We start from the raw sequence: 18,588 nt of genomic DNA on the forward strand, positions 1-18,588 counted from the left end.
GAAGTTTAAAGTCTCAAGGAGTGGTCCTAAGTATGAAACTTGCCAGCTATAATTAAGAGTGACATAACAAGGAGGCACAAGGAGAAATGAGTGTATTGAACTTCTCCCTATGCTCTCTTTGAATACAAATGAAAACCCTCACCTTTGATTGAGACGGTCCCAATTAGAACCTACCCACTCCCTAGGGAGAGTAGTAATTTCAGTAGCGCCAATCCTCCCAATACAAAAAGAAAAAAGCAATGATACACCTCTCTTCAAATTTATAAAACAAAATATCTTATAACACAAAGTAATTTCTCCACTGAAAATGTACAAAATTCAAGCCTACAAAATAAGCAAAAAAAAATTATACAAACAAGTAAACATGTTGTATTTAACCCCCCCCCCACCCCCCAAAAAAAAAAAAAAACAATCACAATCTTAACAACAATTATACAACATCCACAAACAATAAATATTTAAAGTTAGGAAAAAATGTTGGTACTTTGTTCTGCTTGAGTTTTTGTCCTTGCATACATAACTCTTCTCAAGTTAAGGACTCGAGTAATTCAAAAACTTTTTGAATTTTTGGGAGATCTTACTCACACAGGTTGGGTGGATACGGTGACCTTTTTCTTCCCAGAAATTGTGTGTGTGTGTGTGTGTGTGTGTGTGTGTGTGTGTGTGTGTTCGTTCCTAGTCACCAAAATCACTGCTTCGATTCAACTCCCCTCGTTTTGTGATTGTTTTTTTGCATAGATTTTCCTCCTATTGGAAGTCCTCTTTGCACAAATTTTCCTCCTATTGGACGTCCTCTATGCATAGATTTTCCTCCTTGCACTCCACTTCCAATTCAACCTGCTGCAAGCGAGCATGTCTATTCTCTTAGGATGATTGCATCACTCAGCGGCATGTATTTGTTGCATCACCTAGCAACATGGTGGAAGAGGGAAAAGGTAGGGTGCAAGAAGGGAGGTGGGGTGTGCATATATGCAACAAGGAAGGAGTTTATTGTTCTTTTTTTTTATTAACATCCCAATGGATCATCTTCATTAACAAACAACATACAACAAATGCAGACGCTTAATCATTTGTCACCATCAGGATCATCATTATCACACAAAAACAATTAGCAAACGTATAAACAAAACATCACAAGCAGTAAACCAGCAACATGCAACAAACACATACAGTTGATCATCCTCATCATCATCATCATAATCATCACAAGCTATGCACGAAAGACAAACACCAAACTTATTCCCTTGATTATCACCCTCGTCATCATGTAGGTTGTTTATATTCATTAACTGCTCAACAGGATCATCATTATCACACAAAAACAATTAGCAAACGTATAAAGAAAAAACATCATAAGCAGTAAGCCAACAACATGCAACAAACACATACAGTTGATCATCCTCATCGTCATGATCATAATCATCACAAGCTATGTACAAAAGACAAACACCACACTTATAAGCAGTAAACCAGCAACATGCAACAAACACATACAGTTGATCATCCTCATCGTCATGATCGTAATCATCACAAGCTATGTACAAAAGAAGAACACCAAACTTATTCCCTTGATTATTATCATCACCCTCATCATTGTGTTGGTTGTTTATATTCATCAACTGCTCATCAGGATCATCATTATCGCACAAAAACAATTAGCAAACATATAAACAGAAAACATCACAAGCAGTAAACCAGCAACATGCAACAAACACATACAATTGATCATAATCATCACAAGCTATGTATAAAAGACAAACACCAAACTTATACCCTTGATTATTATTGTCACCCTCGTCATTGTATAGGTTGTTGATATTCATTAACTGCTCTTTTTTGCTTTTCCACGCATGAAAACCACATCAGGCATAAAACTCCAGGTGGACCATGCTATGCGAGTCTTGTTAACCATGCTTTGATATTCAGTTCTTCAGGAGATATGATTGCATAAAATTGAGTGCATCTTCCATGGTCTCTTCCATTCTTCTACTTGGTCATCCATGGTTGTGGCATAAAAGGAATCCTAGCTGTGTCATCTGCTCACCTTAATGCCCATCCACAGTAAACTGGCACCACAATTACACTTATGTTTTACTTCACCTCCTTCCTACTAGGCACTGTTCTCGTTTTTGAAGTTCCCATTTCTAGGATACAACTTGCAGGCTGTATAATTTTTCCTTTACCCAAAATAATTCTTTGTAACCTGCTTCAAATACTGTAATTCTCTTTATTCTTTCAAAGACAAACAGGTAAGTTTAGAGAAGCTTCAGAGGCTTGCAGGGGCATAGTGCTGAGAGATGTCCGAGCAATCATTTGAGGGTCCAAGAAGGCCAAGAATATTAGGATGGCCTAACCAAAACTCAAACAACACTCTAAATTCATTTAAGATCAAGCAACATGCCCTCAAAGGCCCTCGGAGGCCCTTGAGAGATGACAAAATTGCCATCGCACAGCAATTCTTGCGGAAAAAACTAAGGGTGCACAGAAGCCATTCCTGGTTAGTTCCTGTTAAGAATACATTACATAAGAAGTAGGCGCACTTTGTTTTCTTTAGCCGTCAAAGTCTTTAAGCAATCACTTGATGGGGCGATTTTCAAATGCAAACAGCCATGTGATTGCTGCTACTCTTTCTCAAAGTTTCTCAACTCAATACTACCACAAAATTTTACAGTTGAGTACAGGAAAGATCTATATCGCAAAACAGCTCCACATACACATGCACGTTCCCTTAATGCGTTATTCACTCCATCCTCCCCTAATACAAACCTAAATACCTTGTACTTGCCTTGACAAGCATGCTGTTATTTGTTCTTTCACCTCTGACAACAGAGCAGAAGCAAGCAAAGTGCAATCAACTGCTTTCCTATTTGGCACAAAAGTCGGCTTTTAATCAGGAAAACGTTCAAAATTAAACAATCACTAAATTTGCCAGCTCAAAAACTGGGAGCACGTGATAGACAATAAGCACGCACTTGCATTTCACATAGAGTTCCATGCAGCCAAAATACTCCAAACTATGTACCAATTTAGTCATGGTGGGGTTTGAATGTGCATTTGTTCAAAACCTGTAGCATTTGAGACATAATGATCTTAATTAGACAAATCAGTAGCTTGTATCGTCAATAAGACCAGAAGCATCGTTAATGCCCCCATTCTTATCTTTCCCATGACTCTCAGAGAAAGGTTAACCAGGAGGCCATTCCATCCGCCTACCCCCAATGAGATGAAGGTGCAGATGGTACACAGATTGACCTGCATACAACATAAGTTGCTCCCTTGTGCTGAGTCTCGGTATGCCAACTCTACCATAAACAAATACCGATTAACTAAAGCATGAATAGCACTTCCTTAAACTTACATCCATTAGGCCCATCATTGATTACAACTCTGTAGCCCTCTTCAAGACCTTCTTTAAGTGCAATAAGCTTTGCAGTGTAAAGCAGATGCCCCAAAATTTCCTTGTGTCTCTCCTCTGCCTTTGGCAAAGACCAAAAAACAAAAAAAAAAAAAGATTTACACTTCATGAAAGTAATAACATTAAGTATCTCATTGCTCTGGGCAGGTGCACCCAGCTAGACAGAACCAACATGATTAGATGTACATGAAGTCAAAAAATATATATATGATCCAAAAGACGGCAATGCAAAAAAAATGTCTTTTATGACTTGCTATGAAAGAATGGATACTATGCTGTAATACCCACAAAGAAATGCTGCAAGAACTGTACAACACTGTATATGGACAGCAAGCATAAAGGAGAAAAGAAGATCACTGCTGAATATCACCAGAAAAGGTAGTACATCATGTGGAGCAGCATAAGGGAGGTCCCGTAGATGTTGTCTATCACTGCAGAAGCTTAAAAGAGAGATAATAATGATGCTAAGCCAAGCCAACTTTACATAGGTGGGAGAGGAGCTAGTCGGCCAGTAGCAAATCAAAGGACTGGCCGACAGTACAAAAAAATCTGAAATAATGTCTAAAAATAGGCAAAAAAAATATGTAGTGCCTAGATGCACATGCAGGGCTTCATATGGAGCCAGATACAAGCATGAATGTGCATGGGAACGTCCATCTCGGGATGAAATAATTTCCAACACCTCTTCAGCACCAGATGGGTAGACCAGGTCCGGTACACTGCAAAAAATCCTCCAAAGAGTCTGAAGGAACGACCTCCTCATAAAAGGCACAAAGCTCATGAATATATGGTACATCTGAATACCGAGAAGGTCTCCGGAAGAAGCCACAAGAAGATCGAGAAGATATCGAAGACGAAACACCAAGATCAATGTGGAGAGAGATGCCCTCAAGAGATGGAGCCATAGATGGCTCCAAAAAATGTGGTACCTCTGCATCTACAACAAGTATCGGGACCGAAGTAGAATCCTCCTTTGAAGAAGACGGAAATGAAACAACTACTGGAACAAACTCATCATCAATGATAGCTGAATTTGCCAAGTTCAAAGTAGGAACAGGCTCCAAGATAGTGAAAGATGCCTCCTTTGAAACACAAGAACGAGAAGCAACTGCCAGGAGAGAAGCCGCCAAAGTATGAAGCTCTAGAATATGTGAGGATATCTCAGCAAAATCATCCACCTACTCTGTAGAAGAACCATTATCCTCCTCTGAAAGAGAGGAGAGAAAATCTGCAATAATAACATTAGCATGGAACAGCGCAAGAGAAGGAAGATACTCATCCAAAGGGATTATAGGGGAAGAGAAGAGAATCCCCAAGAGGGGAGAACGGTGATCTCCAGAAGCCATCACCTCCAAGAGCCCAAGCCTCCTTTAGAAAGACTAGAAGAGAGGGTGGCTGGGAGGGAACTAGAAAGAGAAGAGAATAGAATGACTGTCCAATGGTAAAGGCTGTAAAGCAGCTCTGTAGAAAGAAATTGCAACACTTGAGGCAGCCCCGAGTGAAAACGCAGGTTACTGATGAAGAAAACACAGCAGTAAACAGCTCCTATATGCTGTAAACAGTCAACAACAGCATGGGAATAGAAAACGCAGGTCCCTATAGATGTTTCCTGCTCTGATTCCATGAAAGAATGGGTACTATGCTGTAATACCCACAATTAAATGCTGCAAGAACTGCACAACACTGTATATGGACAGCAAGCATAAAGGAGAAAAGAAGACCTGCTGAATATCACCAGGGAGGGGGAGGTAGTACATCATGTGGAGCAGCATGAGGGAGGTCCCGTAGATGCTTTCTATCACTGCAGAAGCCGAAAAGAGAGATAATAATGATGCTAAGCCAAGCCACCTTTATATAGGTGGGAGAGGAGCTGGTCGACCAGTACCAAATCAGAGGACTCGCTGACAGTGCAAAAAAATCTTAAATAATGTCTAAAAATAGGTAATATATATATATATATAGTGCCTCGATGCATATGCAGGGCTTCATATGGAGCCAGATACAAGCATGAATGTGCATGGGAAAGTCCATCTGAGGATGAAATAATTTCCAACATGCTAGTTCCATCGATACCACTGTCCTTAAAAGCCCTTTCATAACCCCTATCGACATGTCAACCGGCATTCATGCTGCCCGGCCCTTCTGCTCTACAACAAGCAAAAGCTGGTCTATCTGCAATTTTTGGCTGCCACGCGGTTGGGTGCCCACTACCCTGCTAGCCCGGCCAAGCCCTGCAATCTCTGGTGGCCCACACTGCTACCTGCTGCCTGTCCACCCCATTGCTCTAAGCTCTATACTTTATCCAAATATAACTAGCAGCATACCTCAAGGCTCAGACTACCTCATGCACTAGTCAAGTCTTTTTCGGTTTAATAATCCAGCCTTCAAGTGACAATTTCTGATGACCTTAAATGGACCCTCCCTAACTCGGTTAGACTCCCCATTTGTAGCCCCATGTGACATACCTGCATGGTATAACTAGGATTAGCAGCCTCCATCAGGGACGAACTACATAGGGAAGGCGCCAGGCAGCGTCCAGGGCACTAAATAGCTGCAGATGGGTGCCAGACAGATGTACATGGACACCAGACAGGTCCGGACAGCAGTCGGTCAGGCCAACCAGTAGGATAAGGAGCAGATGCAAGTAAGAGGGTTCGCCCCCCTCCCCTCCCCCCCCTTCCCCCCCCCCCCCTCCCAAAAAAAAAAAAAAAACCTTCATTTATCAATGCCTTACTTCAATCAGCAGTCCAGTAGCCTCTGGAGCTCACAAGTAGTGCGTTTCAAGTCCAATGGCAGCAAAGTCAGCCAGCTTTTGGGAAAATCATCCACGTTTTCATCAACTCAGGCATTTGTATTGGTGACCATCGGTTAGCTTTACAGTCATAGCTTCTGTATTTTGGAGCATTTTCTCGCAGTTTAATATAGAGACCAGTTGAAAGTTTTTGGAAAGCTCTGGCATTTCCAGCAGCTGGCCAAAAGAATTGCATTTGGTATCAGAGCTAAGGGTGTTCTACAATTTTTTCCTTCAGCCCATAGAGCCAAGACAGCACAGTAGGGTTTGGGTAACGTTCACTTTTAATACCCTATTTGGGCACCAAAGAGCAGATAGTAACTTTAGCCGATAGACGGTTCGCAAACCTCAACAACTAGATAGCTACACGGCTCTATAACCAAATAGCTACCCTCAATAACAAGATAGGGGCCTTGTAAAATCAAGTGCTCGTGAGGATCAACTATACAGACACCCACAACTCCTCAACTACAGATGATGGGTAGGCCAATAATGTGGAGCATCCAGGGCACTCCATACATCACTAAGAGCTTCAAGCAGTACTCTGGGCATCGCTTCCCATCTCAGGCGAGCCACCCATCAAATCATCATGGGAGCCAGCCCGAGTTGCCATTCCAACCATAGTTGACGTTCAAGGAGGCACCACTAGCAGTCCCTGTTAAGGGATACCTCTCCACAAGTTCCAATCCTTCTCTATCCCATATTCGTCGAAGCGCTATTGTAAGGTTCTAACTCCCAAGACACAATTCAAATGCCCCATGAGGAGCAACCCCATTTGTTGAAGCTACTCAAACCTCCCAAATGCAATGGGATATTGGATGGCGAGTTAATTACCGATTGAGCCAGGAGATGTCTGCCATACTTGCTGTAGTAGAAGGTTCTTGTCAAAATGCACAGCAGAAATGAAGACAACTGCAGTAGAGAGAAAAACACAGATGAGAGAGCAGGAGAGAAGCTGTATAACTTTGCTATATACACACCAGTGACCAAAAAATCCCGGAATCTACAATGTCAAGTGTGGGGGGCAAGGAGCCATTTTATATGGCCTCACGCTGCTGGTCGGCTAGTTCAGAACAGGCCGACAACAACACATAAGCTGCTCATGACCATCAAAGATGCATAGTCGGCCAGGTCACCAAGACAAGTCGGGTAGCAAACCAGCAGTCGGCCAGCAAAAGGAGACAGCCGACAGCCCTCCCACACCTAGAAAAAAAGGAAAAAATACATGGAAGTGAGGAAAAATGGGGAAACACCAAAACTGGGCAAGCACACCCATAACAAAGGCCCTAGTGTAATGTACAGACAGGAGATGACTGCTAACACCCCCTCTCAGCTCCTGGATGTGGAACCAACCCCAGTGAACTGGAGTGCCGCCCGAGCATAGCCTGAGGTAGAGAGTTTGTGAAGAGGTCCGCCGCATTGTCCTCCGTTGAACAATAAATAGCAAACCAGCAGTCGGCCAACAAAAGGAGACAGCCGACAGCCCTCCCACACCCAGAAAAAAAGGAAAAAATACATGGAAGTGAGGAAAAATGGGGAAACACCAAAACTGGGCAAGCACACCCATAACAAAGGCCCTAGTGTAATGTACAGACAGGAGATGACTGCTAACACCCCCTCTCAGCTCCTAGATGTGGAACCAACCCCAGTGAACTGGAGTGCCGCCCGAGCATAGCCTGAGGTAGAGAGTTTGTGAAGAGGTCCGCCGCATTGTCCTCCGTTGAACAATAAAAAAGCAAGATGTCAGCAGCCAAAATCTTCTCACGAACAAAGTGGTATTGTATCTCTATGTCAATGGCCACCCATAAATAGAAATGAGCATTCTAGCTTAATTAGCCGCTCAAAAGATATACAAATCACAATTCATGCTCCATGAGCTATCTGATAATTACCAACTCACATATGGAATAGCTTTGAGCAAGACAATGATCAATTTGAAGAACAAAGTAGGATGGTTATATATTATGCATGTTTGCATGGTGTATGTGGTCGCTTAGCATGGGTTGTAGTATTGCAGTGAGGCATGCAAAGATGAGGCGATCGTGTACAGGTTCCATGGGGTGCAGCAAGAGTGTTGATTGTGCTCTGAACCGTGGCGCCAACCACACACAGAAGCGCGCTGGTAGTAGCAGCCATATGTTCCGCAAGTGGGCTGCCTGTAGAAAGGCTGTACAAGACCTGGACCAGGCTATACAGAGCCTGAAATAGGCCGTACAAAGCATGTGGATAGGCCGTACATGATCCAACGGACAAGCAGGCGTTGATGGGCAGCCTGGCAGACATGTGGGCAGCGGAGCAGAGAGAGAGCAAAGAGGATGGTGGCTGTTTGCAAAAGCAGGCTTTAAGCCATCTATAGGGTATAGACCGACCTTTCTTTCTATTTCTCCCTTTACCATGGCGGCACAACTCCACTTCATTGATGCCGTTTCCAACCACACGGAAGATCGTCCTCAAGGGTCAGGGGAACACATGGAGGCCCAACAAGCGGTGATAGAAGGGGTGGAGAAAACTTACTTCAAGGTGCGCATGGCACAACTCCATGCAAAGTTTCGAGAAGAGATCCAGCTTTCTAAGAATTAGGCGGTTTTACTTCAATGAGCGGTGATTGGTGCAGCAGCTCCTATGGGACCAGCAACAGTAGCTCCTCCTCTCACACCCGAGGCTTTTGCAGGTGAGAAGAAAGAGAGGACCCAAGAGGTGGTTTGTGAGGGCAAAAAGACGAAGGGACCAGATGTACGAGAGATCAGAGTAAATCAACGCAGCATGAAATGGATGAATAAGTGTATGTACAATGATGAATGTAATCCTATACAAGAGGCCCTCTGATGTGAGGTGACTCTCAGTAGTAGACCGACAAAGAAGCAGATACAAGGTCAGAGCTGAAGCATGGTCGGTGACGAAGGTTCGCATCGATGTGAGGCGAAGGCACTCCGAGAGGTGGTCGGTGTCGAGGACTCGCGTCAATGGGTGCAGAGGCACTCTGAGGTGGTAGATGTCTGTAGTGGGCAACGGAATGTGTAGTGGTCCAGGCTCTGGTGACAAGGATGTTTCAGTACCTAAGTGGTGCAGACTCTGGTGACGAGTGTGCTGCAGTTACCTGAATGTCGAATGATGATGAGCAGAGAGGGCTGATGTCCCGATGTCGAATGATGATGAGCAGAGAGGGCTGTTGTCCCGATGTCAAATGGTGATGAGTAGAGAGGGCTGCTGTCCCGAGGTGTGATGATGATGAGCAAAGAGGGATGCTGTCCCGAGGTGTGATGAGGATGAGCAGAGAGGGCTGCTATCCCAAGTAGATAAGATCTGCTGCAGGTATCAAGGGCTGAGCGCTATAGATATCATATCAAAGAGTGCTGCTGCTGTAGAGGGTAGAGTCAACAGCACACAGGAACGCAGGTGACTGCTGTTGTGTGCAGGGGATGGAGCTGATGGATGTTACAGATGATAAACAATGTTGCTACTGTTGCAGAGGTAGCACCGGCAGCAAACAGGTTGATGATATGATGTGTTGTCTCTTTTCAAGTTTATGAAGCGATGCTTATATATGTGGTTTGGGCTGCTGATCGGCCCAAAAATGGGTTGTCAGCCAGCAGCACAAGACAAATAATCAAATAAATAAACCCCTTTTAGGGCTGGTTAAAAAACCATTTTCACACACCCCCTCTCAGACCAAAAGGGCACCATGAGAGAAGATAAAGGATACCACGGTCCCACACTGACACACTGACAGAAGGCATGTATCCCCCTCTGGAAGCGAAGTCTAATAAGTTCCAAGAGGAAGATTGCGATGCCAAAGGTGTAAAAAGTGAGTAGGTGTAGATAGGCCAGTCGTCTCCCAATGTAAGACCTCGAATGGGGCTCTCCAATGAGTAAGAAGTCCCATCCTCCATGTGGTCCAAATCTGAGCAAGAAGAATCAACATCTGGTGAAAAAGGCTGGTCCTCCGGAATCATGGGTAGACGATCCATGTTGTGAGCTCTCAACGTCTTCAATCGCTTTGCTCACGATAGCTCTGATACCACGTGAGTGGCAAAAAGACTAAGGGACCAGATGTACGAGAGATCAGAACAAATCAACACAGCATGAAATGGATGAATGAGTGTATGTACAATGATGAACGTAATCCTGTACAAGAGGGCCCTCTGATGTGAGGTGACTCTGAGTAGTAGACCGGCGAAGAAGCAGAGACGAGGTCAGAGTTGAAGCACGATCAATGACGAAGGCCCACGTCAATGTGAGGCAAAGGCACTCCAAGAGGTGGTCAGTGCCGAAGGCTCGCGTCGGTGGATGCTGAGACACTCCGAGGTGGTAGATGTCTGTAGTGGGCAGCGGAAGGTGTAGTGGTGCAGGCTCTAGTGACAAGGGTGCTGCGGTACCTAAGGGGTGCAGACTCTGGTGACGAGGGTGCTGCAATACCTGGATGTCGAATGATGATGAGCAGAGAGGGCTGCTGTCCCGAGGTGTGATGATGATGTGCAGAGAGGGCTGCTGTCCCGAGGTGTGATGATGATGAGCAAAGAGGGCTGTTGTCTCGAGGTGTTATGAGGATGAGCAGAGAGGAAAGCTGTCCCAAGTAGAAAAGATCTGCTGCAGGTATCAAGGGCTGAGCGCTGCAGATATCACATCAGAGAGTGCTGCTGCTGTAGAGGGTAGAGCCGACAGCACACAGGTATGGACAGAAACGCAGGTGGCTGCTGCTGTGTGCAGGGGATGGAGCCGACGGATGCTGCAGATGATAAACGATGTTGCTGCTGTTGCAGAGGTAGCACCGGCAGCAGACGGGTTGATGATATGATGTGTTGTCTTTTCAGACTTATGAAGCGATGCTTATATATGTGGTTTGGGCTGCTGGTCGTCCCACAGATGGGCTGTCAGCCAGCAGCACAAAACAAAATATCAAATAAATAAACCCCTTTTAGGACTGGTTAAGGTCCCATTTTCACACATGGTTGACTCTTGGCTCAACCTCTCGAACGTACACTTCGAGTTCCACCCATTCCTGGAAGCCCCGAAGATACAGATGGTTAGGGCGTTCTTCTAGAGGGGGAAAAAGCCCTGACATGGTGGAGAAAACTCACGAATAAACTGAGTACTTGGGTAGTTTTTTGAGATGAGTTCCTCCAGGCTGAGGATGAGTTTTATATCGTGGGCAAGTTTACGGACTTGGACATGAAGAACCTATCTTTCGACACGGACTTACAGAGTCACGAGCGGCACACATGGATGCCACAACATTGTGTTTTTTTTTATCTGATGGTTGGCGCGGGAACACAAGTTCCAGGTAAAGAACAATCCTAGCAAGACACTAGAGGATGCAATCTGGTATGCTAGGATTTATGAGGAGACGATGGCCGGCAAGACACAAAAGAACATCTCTGAGAAACCTCAAACCACAAAAACCTCTAAGGAAGCTTCGAGACGTAAACGAAAGTTTAAGTCTAAGAAGGCTCCACAAAACCAAACCCAATCTTCGGGTGAACCCAATCCGAAGAAGGATCTGAAGCATCAACACTCTTCAAAACATTAGGGAGGGCAAGGGTTTCTCTTGTAGTCAGAAGGGAGTTGTCCAGAGGCAAAGACCAAGGCAACTAACTCATTTGACCAAAGTAGCAAGTAATCCTAAAATTTCTTCCGTGAATACTATTGTTTTAGGCCAGAGTGCTTGAATGGAATGTGTTTTCTGCATGACAGCCTTAGGGAGTAGACTACTATATGATGAGTTTCACTAGGCCAACGTGCATCCTTTCCACAGGATGCAGTGGATGATCATGGATTTTCTTTTGATGCCCGTAGCATGATTGTGGCAGGCCAGTTCTACTAGCAGATTCGACTTCATCAGGGGAATCTTGAGTTCCAGTAGTGGAAGTGGGAGTTAGAGGCATTTCAATTCTCTCACCTAGTGGTTCACTGGCTGCTAATTACTATCCTAACGACTTGATACGTATGTATGGGTCGATGTTAGGGGAGACTAAGCACATCCTTTTTGACCCTGGTAGCACTCACAACTTCATTAATGGTAAACTTGTGCTAAAGTTGGGAGTGAAGATGCATGATCACATGTATCCTGTAAACCTAGCGGTGGGACATGGACAGATCTCGAACAGGCGTGTGTCTCAATTATTGATATCTATTCAGAGTTAAACATCCATGTAGAGTGGAAGGGTCATGTTTTGTCCTTCGTAATGGAAAGTACTCCAATATGTTTCAAGGCTGATTTTTCCGTCCCACGCTCTATTTTGTAATTCAACAAGATTTTGTAATATAATATATAATTAGATGAATCCAGGAACATGCCCAAATTCACCTTATAAGAATGAGCAATTTATAACCTCAAGTTAGTCATCCACAAGACAATAAACCATCAACTCCATCATGCATAGTATGGACTGGATACTTAGACATCCCCACTAACGTCATCAGTGCCCAATAGTGGATGTAGAACTTGGTATCAATATATGCTCCCACCCCCCCCCCACGCACGCACACACACAAATAATAGCATACAATCATACAAAGGTCTGTGTACTCAGTTTCTGTCAGAGCTTCGGAGATACAGGGCAGACTCAGCCATAATGAAGCCTAGCACTAAGGATCATAACAAATAGAAAGAATTATTACAACAAAAAGGTAGTTGATAGGACATATGCACCACTAAAGATAGAAAGAATTTAACACAATATCAACTTGCTGCAACTTAGACGAAAACTTCACAATGTGAAATTTGCTACGCTTTCATCTAATGTTAATTGCGGTTTATAACGGTTACGTTAGATATTTGGAAGACAATGGATTAGAAAGCATTAGTGCGGGGTTTCGTAAATGTCTTCTCTGATGAGTTACTTGTGGTCTTCTAGCTGGTCGATTGATTCATCACAAGATTGTTTGGATCCCAAGGGTCTCAACTTGTGGGTATTGCATCTTACAGGATGTGAGCCAGCTGAGGGACAACAAGATTGCCTAACAATAGTTGGAATGTCTCGAGATTGGGACAGATCGTACAATATATTTCCTCGTGGGAGCTCCATTAGGACGAAAATTGTCGAATGCGTGGACGTGTGAATTATTTCATTGTTCTTCTAGTGGTTTACCTATAGGGTTGACCAAGACATGGGGTGGAGGTGTAGTGCACCAAGACTTAGTTGGGAAAGGATTGATCACCCTAACTTGCCTTTAAAAGTCTCAAGGAGATTTTATAGGCTGTGTATCCTAGTGGTATGGAATCCTAGGATCTGTCGCATGTACAGTTTCTCGGTGTAGCTATATTTTCTAACCTTGTTATGTCCTATCCTTATGGGGGATAGTTACCCTACGATGGACAGTGTGACTGCTCCCTACAGGAGGCCTACAGATCGGAAGACAATATACACATATTTAGAACACTCAAATCTAACTGATATTAAACAATGGAAACACAGAAAATACAAATGACACCAGCACTGGGGTCGGAAAGGGCCCGTCCCCCCCGCCTCAATACTTTTTGTATTTCTTGGAGTATTTATATTTATACAAGTGTCACGGGGCTGACAGGCCAAATTTCTCCACAAGGGAGTGAAAACAACCCAAACAGAATTAGTTCAAGTCGATGTAGAGGTGTTGGTCGGAGTAGCCTCAAATCAATGGCTCATTCCACCTTCACTGGGTGCACACTTGCCTTTCACTGGTCTTCCGGGACCGTGCACAAACAGGTACGCCCGTACTAACGCAGGCAAACAATAATACACCGCGGAGGGAGCGTATCTCGATTTTCCTAGATAAGCTTTGTACCTGGTTTTTCCTCATACCCTCATTACCTTCACTGGCTCCTCTATAGGTGAGGGTGCAGTCAGAGCAATCATGGGAAAAACCACTACCCAATGGCTTTCTAAAGTGTATGCAACTACAGAAGAAACTTGCCTACTCAAAGCTTGAAATAACAACATTTAACTTTTAATTGTTATCTGAATTTGAAATAAAAATATAGAAACAAATACATAGCATAGGATTTAATTCAAATCTCAGCAAAAGAAGACCATTTCCCTTTTTGTTGTGCTCCAAATGGGTGCAATCAACTGATGAAATCAGAGCAACCAACCGGTACAAACAGTGTGGCAGCCAGCACAGTTGCAAGTACACGTGGGCAAGTACAACAGCTCCTTAGGCAAGTTCAGCAAGTACAACTGCTAGGAGGCAGGTACAGCCAGGTACAGCTGGAGCAAAGAGGCGGGTACTGCACGCATGAAGAAGACAGGTACAGCAGCTGTGGAGAAGGCGGGTGCAGCAGCCGTGAAGAAGGAAAGTGTAACCATCAATCCACACGTGGGTATTTTCCCAAAAGAGTCCCATGCAAGGCTTTTTTCTTTTTAAGTTATAAAACCTTTAATCAACTTATTACTTTGGACCCCCCTCATAAAAAAATGTCCAGTCCCTATTTAAAATGGGTGTGAACACAATACCTTATAAATATTAAGGTTTACTCTAGTTTATGGATTTTACCTTTTAAAAAGGCCAAAATGAAAAATACTTACCACTTGTTCACACGCCACACCACCAAGTCAGCAAACAGCACTCCACGGTACACTGGGGGCATCCCCGTCCAGTGTACTGGCACGGCATAACAGGCAGACACATGCAAACAAGTCATGCAAAAACAAATTTATGCATGCAGGCATAAATGCATGTGCACATATAATGGACAAAATCTCCCTTTCATGAAACTTGTACAAGAGGTTCCTGTCGGGCACAAAACTGGCGCGACAGAAACATAAAGATATGTCCTCGTCTTCCTATGGAGTGACAGTCCCACAGGTAAGACGCTATCTTGGCCATACACGAGTGGCACCAACAGGCGCCCGTCCATTCAGCACGAAGCAGGTCACACACGGGTGGCATGAAACTGGTTCCCATCCATGTGACGTAGCACTGATCACACACGAGTGGCACTAATCTGGCTCCCGTCCATGACACCAAAAGACTTGCCCTTTCACATGGGACACTGGCCTGGCCCCATGTGAACATGGCATAAATTTGGCCGCTCTATGGAGTGACAGTCCCATAGAAGTGGCTCTAGAAATGGAGATGGACCAAATGGTGACATTCCCCCGGGCTTCTAAACAATTGTCCTCAACTGAAAAGCCTCAAGATATACCTACAAAAGCTGAGGATAGTCAACAAACCCACTTTGCATCAATTGGCAAATAATTTTTAAATTTCACAAGGTATCTCTTGGAAAGTTTCCCATGTGGTAACTTCCTCTCCTTGTGAAATACAATCTGCTCTGGCTGAAGAATCTCCTCAAGCTCATCAACTTCTGGCGGATCTTCTGTGACAGGCTCCTCTGGATCTGGCCCCATATACTTCCGCAAAAGACTCACATGAAAAGCATTGTGAATCTTCCAATGACTGGGTAAAGCAAGCCTGAAGGACACTTCATTGATCTTGTCAACCACTTGGAAGGGTATCGAGTAGAAAGCTTTGGATATGATCCCTTTCGTCCTGGCCTCTTCCGAAGCCTAGCTTTCTCAAATTTCAGCAATACCCAATCACCTTCCTTGACTTGCATGTCCCTTCTATGCTTGTCAGCAACCCTTTTATGCTTGTCTTGTGACCTTGCAATGGCTGTCCGCACCTGAGCAAAGGCTACATCGAAGTCACGTACATACTCATCAACTGCAAAAATCTCATCCTTTGTACGAAGGATGGGTGGCAAGACCACTGTTGGGGTAAAGGCATTATGCCCACCCTTATAGTGTGTACAAGCCCATAAGTTATAGTACATAGTACACTTAGTACTTTTAATGTACTAAGTGCACTATGTGTACTAGTGCAATATACATGTGTGATAGGGGAGTCACACACTCACACTTGATGAGTTGACTTATCCCCACAACTCTCTCTCTCTCTCTCTCCCTTGCTTCTCTGTGTATGTCTCCCACATGAACTCTAACCCTAATGTCTTCTCCCATTCAACTGGTATCAGAGCTATGGTCATTCCCTCCCTCTTGATAGCATCTCAGGCTGCATTTCAGGCTGTGGAGCAGGTGCTTCCAGATAGCATCTTCTGCTAGCATAGAACAGTGAAGCTAGACGGCTGGCTTTCAAGTGTTGGGTGGCGCACCAGGAAGGGGGCGAACCTTCAACAAGAACGCCTTTACGCACTCTTCACAACCACTCGTGCGCTTGCAGCTTTCAGGCGTTGGTCCAAGAAGCGTGTAGCGCTACCAGGTGCAGAGGCCGTGGTGGCATATCTGGGACGAGGAAGAAGCTCAGGCTGCCTAGCGCAGGTAGCCAACAGCCAGTCGTAGGCTTGCAGCAAGGCGCCTGGCCACAAGGCGTAAAGCCACTAAGCAGGCGAGCTCGAGCGGAGGCGACGCCAACAAAACTACCTTGTCGCGTGTAGCGCCGGCTACAGGCGAAGGCGGCGGCAACTGGGCGTGAGCGAGCGCATCGTAGCGAACCACTAGGCGAAGGCGTAAAACCACGTCTACAAGCTTTCCACGGGGACAGTTGAATTCGCCCAGCCTGGCTTCGAGCTGTTTGCTTGTAGGCGCACAGTCGACTAGGATTCGCACAAAGGCTCTTCACGACTACCCCAGCCCTCCGTCATCCGTACAGCAGCAGGCGCATCAGCTTGATTGGAGCAGCCATCAAATCTGCAGCAAGGATCACCTCCAAGAACCTGCACAGCAGCTCCTTCAATTGCCCATTTCTGCAAAAGCAGCAGCAGCATCATCAACCCTTTTTTTTTCTGCAACAAAAAATCAGAAATTACAAGGTATTCTGCTTCAATTTTTCTTTGGGATTTGCAATTGAGCAAGTACAATCATCAATTGAGCAGGTACAGGTGCCGAATTGCTCAATTTTGAGCAAAATTGGCAAAATTGGGTGACATTGGTCACAATCAGGATCAATTTGCAGGAAATTGGATGTCGAAATTTGGGGCTTTTGATGTAATTGTGCAATTAAGCATTCATACATGCTGTATGATGTGAGAAATCGCACATTCGGGCAAAATTGCAGCAAATTGCAGTGCAAATCAAGGGGCTTTTGTGCCGATTGGGTTGATTTGCATGCAGGCAATCGCATTTGATGCTTTGGGCAACGTGTTGATGCCTGTCACGCACTCAATGTGCCTGTAAATCAAGGGGCTTTTATGTACTGGATGTATATGTGGCCAGGGAAAAGCATCACGAAGACTCTGGATGCCTTCATGTGCGTCAATGTACCATGTATAATCAGCAATTGATCTTAAATCAAGGGGCTTTTCAAGATCGTATGCTTGTTGACCTTGGCAAAGCAGCAGGCAAGACATTTATGCCTTGAATCCTCAGAAATCAGCTTGCAGTCAAGGGGCTTTCGCCCAATTTCTGTTCGGGACTGTTGTATGCAGTGTTCGGGACTGTAAAAGTCTGATTTTCATTCATTTGGACAGCCAGGAGAGCATTTATTGCTACTGTACCTGCTGGTACAGATTTGGCACAGCTTTGTGCAAGTTTTGGCATGGTTGTACACTGATTTGAGTGAGGAAAAGGTTCAATTTCAACTGCTGTACTTGCCAGTACAAGTTTGGTACATCACAGGTGAGCACTTGGTACTGTTGTACAGTACTTTGGAAGGGCAACAGAGCACATTTAAGGTGCTGTCCTAAATCTGCAGCAACCAGATTTTGGTGATTTCATCCAATAAAGTGGGAGTAGAGTTGCATTTGTGCTTCCGCAGTGGGAGATAAAGCTTGGGAGAACAACTGTGAGCACTTTGTGTGCTTTTGGTGCAGTGTTTGCACATTTTGCAGGGAGTCAGGCATTGACAGGTTGCATATTGCTATGGCAACCACAGGTGAGAGCTCTTCATTGCTTCACATCAAGAAGCTTGAAGGCTCACATAACTATGATATTTGGCAAACCCAGTGCTATAATGTGTTGCTCCAGAAAAAGCAGCACAAGCCTATCAAAGAAAGGGGTGTAATGCCCGCTTCTCTTACTGCTGAAGAGTGGGAAGATATGGATGAGCTGGCAAGATCTACTATCATGTTATTGTGTCAGACTCTTTACTTTTCAGCATTCGTGAAGAGAAGACAGCTTGGGGAATGTGGCAGAGATTGCAGGACTTGTATGCCCAGCAAAGTGCCTCAAGCAAAGTGTATTGGTTGAAGAAACTCATAGGTCTTCAGATGAAGGAAGGGGCGTCTATGGCAGCCCATTTAAATGAGTTTAATGGTATTGTCAGCCAAGTTATAAATCAAAAGTTGGCAATGGACGATGAGTTCAAAGCCACTTTTCTCTTATGCACTTTGCCAGAGAGTTGGGACACATTCAGGACAGCCACTAGCAATTCGAATGCTATGCTGTCATATGCAGATGTTGAGGGTGCTCTTCTTCAAGAAGAGATGAACAGGAAAAACAACTCT

The 18,588-nt window shown here is 44.6% G+C and overlaps 1 protein-coding gene across 1 annotated transcript in view; it reads right to left on the bottom strand.

The window, feature by feature from the left end:
• Positions 1-2,954: 2,954 nt before the first annotated feature.
• Positions 2,955-18,588, bottom strand: part of HIT3 (HIS triad family protein 3) — a 49,972-nt gene continuing 34,338 nt past the window's right edge. The window contains exons 4-5 of the mRNA XM_086814494.1: positions 3,359-3,476; positions 2,955-3,252 (exon numbers count right to left, since the gene is read on the bottom strand). Coding sequence (XP_086670620.1) covers positions 3,185-3,252; positions 3,359-3,476 — 186 coding nt within the window. The 3' untranslated portion in view covers positions 2,955-3,184. The remainder of the gene's footprint in view (positions 3,253-3,358; positions 3,477-18,588) is intronic.

The sequence above is a fragment of the Cibotium barometz genome, chromosome 20 (assembly GCF_041138505.1).
Source record: "Cibotium barometz isolate CiBa-2024 chromosome 20, ASM4113850v1, whole genome shotgun sequence".
Classification (NCBI taxonomy): domain Eukaryota; kingdom Viridiplantae; phylum Streptophyta; class Polypodiopsida; order Cyatheales; family Cibotiaceae; genus Cibotium; species Cibotium barometz.